We start from the raw sequence: 7,065 nt of genomic DNA, 5'->3' as shown, positions 1-7,065 counted from the left end.
GGTTATTGAGTTCTTGCAATTGTGAATTGTAGAATCATATATATATATATATATATATATATATATATATATGAACACACACGGGATGGGATCCCCTGCTGTGGTGGGAGCACAGCAGGGGCTGCTGCTCCTCACAAAAATATTTTAATTTTTTTTTTTTTTTTTATAATTTAAATTTAATATTAAAATATTTGTATGGGAGAGGCACAGCAGCCCCTGCTGTGCTCCCACCACAGCAGGGGATCCCATCCCAACACACACACCTGCATGTGTCAGTGTTAGTAATTTAGTGGAACTCTTTTATTTTCAATTTCTATTTCTTTATTTATATATGTATGTATGTGTTCAACAATTTAAGGTGGATGATGCAAATTCCTCATTGATTGTGCCTCATCCATTCTTAATCAATACTAGAGATTTGATCTACGACTTTGGATATATACAAGTCTTTAATTCTTGGGCTAGTTTATTCTCTCCTTCTGAAGCTACTATAAACCAGCGAATGAATTAGTGGATATATTCTCTGTTCATAAAAATAGTCTCATTATGGATGACACGAGAAAAAAAAGTGCATAAAGTATAAGAGAGATAAGAAAAAATGGATAAAATATAAAAGAACAATTTTTTATTTTTAAAAATAAAACTATTTTTATAAATATCTCATACTAAAAAAATGAAACTATTTTAGTATTTTTCATGGAATGGGATGTAGCAATCATTTGGTGGATACATTAATCTTGAACAAGAAAAGTTATATTGACCACTTGGCATTTATGATCTTAACTACAAATTAGTAGTAACATTTTATGGCCCACCTATTTAAGAGATTTCTAGATTTATCTTCATTAATAATCAATAAATTTTATTTCGGTTTGTCCACGACAATTCGTTCATTTCCATTTTTCAAGACTATCTGACTATCTCCAACCTTTTTATTTTCTTCTTTGTCTTTTTAATTTGCCCCACCTTCAACTAACAATATGCTAGTCATTTTGTGATGATGGTAATTTATAGTACTCCTACTAGGTTTTACTTTATTTTTATTAATAGACAATAATTGTTCATTTATCTCAGTACGTAGTTATTATGACTTGAACCTTCGAATTATAGGTTGAAGAGAAATATCTTATTAATAAAAGTGTAAGTTCATACAATAGGCCCCATTGATAAAGTGTTCGGTATCATCGCACACTTTTGATGAAAGGTTCGAACGATTAGGTTTACTATATTTTTAGGTCATTTTCTTCAATTTAAGGGTTTTGGATAATTTTCTAACTAATGTTAGTTACACATCCCCTCATTTTGAAGACCATTCATAGTGCATAATTTTGGATTTGAGGTATGGTTGAAATTAAGTACATTAATCAATTCACCTTTATAATGTTAAATATTATCACAAAATTAATTTTCAGATCCCCTCATGTTTATAAAAGATTCTAGCCGTTAAATTGATTCATGCATGTGTTAGGTCGAACTTACATAATGTAGAGTTAATCACTAATTTTTTTTAGTTGTCTCACTTTACTAAGATTTGTAATCTCACCACTTGATTAATAGTAGTCATTATAATAACTACACTTGCATATGCACCTCTCATTTTGATACTTCTAGACGTGTATCATTCTAATCCTCGATTTACTATGCGATATTTTTATTTATTTATTATTTTTGTGAATGTGCCAAGAAATTAATTAAGATTTTGATTTGTTTAGAATTATGTATGCGATTTATGTATGTACATATCATGATAATTTTACAAGCATTATACCGTAAGTAGGTGCTGAATGACTACATCGTATGCAAACGATATTACTCCCTTCGTCCAGTCATTTATAGTCTCATTTAATTGATACGATTTTAAGAAATTTGACTTTATGAAGAAAAATTGGGAAATAAATTTGTAAAAAATGGGGCTCATTTTTATATGTTGATTTGATAATAGAATGTTGAATGTAATGAATTAGATGAATGATGAGTCTCTTTATCTAAAATGGAAAAAGCAAATGAGACTTAAAACAGACATCTCAAAATAGCAAAATGGGACATGATTCATGGATGGAGGGAGAACTATACTACTATAAATAATGTGAAATAATATTGCATGTGGGCAAAAAAAATCAAATTATTTATAAACAACGAGCCCCATTCTACAACTATTACAAATTTATAATATTAATGTTGTTTGAGTAAATATCAATATTTCACGTTTGAACGATATATTTCTAAGTATAATGCTTTAATTCTAACTAACGAGTCAAACAAGATTTACGTTCGATTTAAATAAATACTCCAATGAACGATTCCTTGTATTTTCTAATGTGATCGTGTATCATTCTTGACAAAATTGAGCATTAAAGTCCACCATTTAGCTTAATTAATTTTCCTAACTTCAAATGTGTTAATAAGAATGCGTATATATTAATGTAACACATGGTATAACTCTACTCAATAACCAATTCTTGTAATCGTAAACTTTAATTGAATTCGAATTAATTGTTTATTTCTATTAATTTAGAGCTGGATTTCGAGTTAGACTATTATTTAAAAGGAAACGAGATCCATGAAGTGTTATATCATTGGATGAAATGAGAATCTTGAAAGAAAAAATATCTAATTATTTTTTGATTTGTTAGTTAGAAAGTGAATGGTGGATGATGTTGTCAATCATGGGAACTAACATGAATAAAGATTTAATAAAGTTTCATCAATATTATATGTAGATTATATACGTGTATATATATTTTCATGAGATGGTGGCAAGTGGAGAAACAGCTGAAATTGTCACTTTTTGGGTACTTCTAGATAAGATAGAAATTGGGTATATATAAACTACTACTATTAATCAAATTGTTCAACTTGATGTTGTAACACTTGGACTTGCTAGAAAGAGTGGTTAAATTAAATGAGAAAGCATTTTTTTTTAAAAATTTATCAGTGCTTTCTAAATCTATATAGTTTTATATGATATGGATTATACGAGGAGGAGTATATAAGAGTCTTCAAGTGCTAGTATTAGTTTTCTAAATAAATTGAAAAGAGTATGAAAATTTTATCGTTCAAATGTCATTAGATAAATTTCAACAAAATAATATTGGGAATATTTGAAGTCACTAAGTAATTAGAAAAGGCATAAGGTATATACCAAATTCATGTGTAGCATGTGAAATATATTATATTTGCATATACAAATATACAAATGAAAAGTTGAGAAAAAAGTGTGTATATTCTGGTTTGATATACTTATTTGATAGATTGAACTACATAAACCATCCCTGACGTTTCCATTTGTTTTACTCCATACCCCTGACAAAAAAAATATCGCCATAAGTCTCTGGCCTTTAACATAATCACATATCAGGTTTTATCGGACCAAAAGACCCTTCAGCCCTAAAAGGGCATTATGGTCATACCGCATGGATTCTGCAGTGGCTGCCTGCAACCCTGGCGTGATTTGACGGTCGTGCGTCAGTTATGATGGGTGCGTCAACGACGGTTCATAAGCAGTTCGACCACACATACCTGCCACGTATACAGGACTCCAGTTGTGATTTATCAAATAACTTTCAAAAATTTCACAAGCCTTATTTTCGGCCTTCACTCCCACCCCGCCTAAAATTTTAGCAAAAAAGGAAGTTCACTCTGCCACCCCGCCTAAAAATTGTAAAACATTGTTCTCACTCTTCATTCTCTCTGCCCCCCCCCCCTCTGTGAAAAACTATCTTGCATGAATGGCGCCTAAACGGAAGCGCGCTGGATCCTCAGGCGCTTCGTCGTCACGGAATTTGTCTCGCCGTAACAGGGAACCCACCTCCCCGCCATCGTCACCACACTGGCGACCACCACCGAGACATGCACCGGTGGTCATAGATGTGGAAGAAGAAACTTGGGATATCCGAGATCCTGATCTTGATTTTTTCGTCCCAGAAGATGAATACAGTAAGTTTTTTTTTTTTTTAAATTAACTTCATATATTCCTTGGTTTGTGATTTAGGGTTTAGGAAATTGATTTTTTTTGTGAATATATTTTTGTTTCTCCGGAAATTGATTTTTAATCCTCAGTTTGTGATTCAGGGCTCCAGAAATTGTTTTTTTTGTGAATATTTTTGACTGTTTTGGTTTGATTTTAATTGTCCGATTATTGTTCTCCTTAACAGGGGATGCAACTGGAAAGTTTTCAGTTGCTTTCCATCATGGCGGTTCATTCTTCAATACCAACGATGAGAAAAAATATGTTGGTGGGTATTTGACATACTTCGATTTCTGCAACATAAACCATTTCGAGCTTATAGACCTCTCGAGCATGGTGTTAAAGTTGAAGTATGATAGGAAGATGATATGTGAGTTCTATTATTGTGATCCATAGTACAGTAATGACTGCGCGGGGGTTTTAATCTGCGGCCCGTTGTTGCCCATTGTTGATGATACACATATGAAGGATTTCCTCAAAGTGGTGTCTACTACGACAAAGTTAGTTCACATCTATGTTGTGGAGATAACCCGGGCTGACGCTATATTGAAGAAAATGAAGGATAAAGCCCAAGAGCTTCTCAGATTCAGGGCGTCTAAACCCCCCATGAGTCATTATTGAAGAGAATGAAGAAACCGAACCGAATGTGCCAAAGCAAAAGCCTAGACCGATGAGGAGGCAGCGAGGTCAGTTTCAAGGGCACCGGAATAAACCTTTAATGATTGGCTGGTATGATAGGGATGTAGAGTTCGAGGAATATCTTACGAAGAGTTTAGACGATGATCGTGCTAAGAGGAAGAGGGACGAGGAGGTATCTAGTCAAAATTTGGCGAATGCATTTGAAGCGGTATCATCTGAATCAGTACAAACCGAAGCCCCGGTCTCTGAGATTGGAGAAGTATCAGTAGCAGCACCCGACGTTGAATGTATAGCAGAAGTTGGAGGAGGATGTGTTGGAGAAGTAGGAGAAGTTGGAGGTGGAGACTCCCATGCACACGTACCAGAGGTAATGAGTTGCAATTTACACAATTGATTTAGTACCTCATTTGTGATTTTGTATACATTTTGTGTATCTCATTTGTGTACATTTGGTGTACCTCATTTGTGATTTAGTCTCTCATTTGTGATTTTGTGTATTGCAGGATGTAGGTAGACCTTTATTTGTGGACCATTCCATTCCGATTGGTCCAAGTGTGCATGTCGATGAACCTGCAACTGAGTCTGAATCTGTAGTTCACCAACCAGATTCGGACAGGGCAGGAGCATTTGCAGATGAAGACGTGTACCGACCGGTAATGGACAGTGGTTGTCAGCCACAGCCGGACATACGCGTAGACAATGATATCTTTCCAATCATTGAGGACATTACCCATGAATTGTTCATGTCCGAAGCTGACACCCAAGTGCAAGAGTCGGCTCCAGCTAAAGCAGCATGTGAAGAACCCGTACCAGTGGTAGGAGATGTACCCCATTAGGGGGCGGAAGATGTTTATTGTCCGTCGTCCGATTATGTTCCCGACGGATGTCATCTTCATAACGAGGGAAGTACTGACGATGATGATGATGATGATGATGAGGTCGGCCATTTTATCTCGTTGGCCAACATGTATCGTGATGAACAAATGTTTACCTCATATTACGAGTCGTTATGTCGGCAACAATGCCCGGAACAGGAGGCGAGACAACAAGGGGGTGCGGAGCCAGAGACCGACGCACAAGGGTATGGACAGCAGCCTGGTGAAAGCAGTGGAGGGTCCAAGAAAATGCGAAGGTTCTCCCCTGTTGTTGAGAAAAGGAACTCGTCAGATACAAACCCTCTATACGAGCAAGAGATAGTTGATGAGCTACAAGATCTACAAGATCTAGAGGATTTGGAAGGCTTGCGTAGAAAGGGTATCGAGTACACCCCCTTCAAGCTGACAAATGAGCTTCCAAATTGGAAGCCTGATGATTTTTTCAAGGATAGAGATTTCTTCTATAAGGTCATTCGCCCGTACGCGATAATGAGCAGACGCCGTGTAGATGTATCCAAGAATGATGGCAAAAGACTTCGTGCTATTTGTAAAGGAAAGTCATGTGAATGGTATGTTTATGCAAGGAAGATCGAAACCCACAACAACACCGATTTTGTGGTAGTGAATATGCACAGAGATCATGCTCACACATGCTCTCAAGTGTTGGATCAGAGATGGTTGACGTCCAAGTGGCTAGCTGAGCGTTACATGGAGAAAATCAAAGCGAATCCACACATCCCATTGGCGGCTATACGGCAGTGTGTCGATGAGGAGTTCGGGCTCAAAGTTGGCAGGATGAAGGCGTATCGCGCAAGAGACATTGCATTAGAAGGTATTTTTTGCAAGGAGGGACTCCAATATCGGAGACTGTTCAACTACAAAGCTGAATTGGAACGGATACACGTTGACTCTAGTGTGCATATACACTACGAGAACTTCAGGGATCCTGAAGCTGTGGGCCCGAGATTCTTGCGGTTTTATTGTTGCCTCGGGCCGTTGAAAAAAGGTTGGATGCGTTTTTACCGTCTGATTATCTTCTTGGATGACTGTTTCTTGCGAGGTACGTACAGAGGCCAACTTATGACGGCCATGGGAATTGATCCAAACAACGACTGGTGGCCTATTGCGTGGGCGGTGACTGAGGCTGAGAGCTATGAGCAGTGGAAATGGTTCCTCGGCTATCTGGCATAGGACACCGGCTTATAGGAGAATGCCCAAGAGTTGTCTTCATGTCTGATAAGCAAAAGGTACGAGTAATGTGATTTCAGTAAAAAGTGTATACTTTAATTGTGATTTTTTAAATAATACTACTTCAGTTGTGATTTCGCCTATAAGAGTATTAGTTCGAGTGTGATTATAAATTTTCTGTATGTGTTGTGGCTTATACATGTACTAATGGGTGTTGTGTTACATGCATTTGGTAGGGTCTTGCAAAAGCAATCCTTGAGGATTTCCCACAGAGCGAGCATCGCTTCTGTGTGCAGCACATATACAACAACTTCAAGAAGAGATTCATCGGGGAGAATTTTAAGGAGATGTTGTGGGAGCTTGCGTCGAGTACAACCCACGAACAGTATGTGGAGA

At 36.8% G+C, this 7,065-nt stretch overlaps 1 protein-coding gene across 1 annotated transcript; it reads left to right on the top strand.

Moving 5' to 3' along the window:
* Window positions 1–5,571: 5,571 nt before the first annotated feature.
* LOC121755991 lies at window positions 5,572–6,672 on the top strand. The gene has a single exon (XM_042151446.1). The coding sequence runs from the start codon at window positions 5,572–5,574 to the stop codon at window positions 6,670–6,672; it is 1,101 nt and encodes a 366-aa protein (XP_042007380.1).
* The last annotated feature ends 393 nt before the right edge of the window (window positions 6,673–7,065 follow it).

Source organism: Salvia splendens, chromosome 11 (assembly GCF_004379255.2).
Source record: "Salvia splendens isolate huo1 chromosome 11, SspV2, whole genome shotgun sequence".
In the NCBI taxonomy this organism is placed as follows: Eukaryota; Viridiplantae; Streptophyta; class Magnoliopsida; order Lamiales; family Lamiaceae; genus Salvia; species Salvia splendens.
The sequence above is the reverse complement of the archived record's forward strand: the minus strand, read 5'-3'. Positions and strand labels throughout refer to the sequence as shown.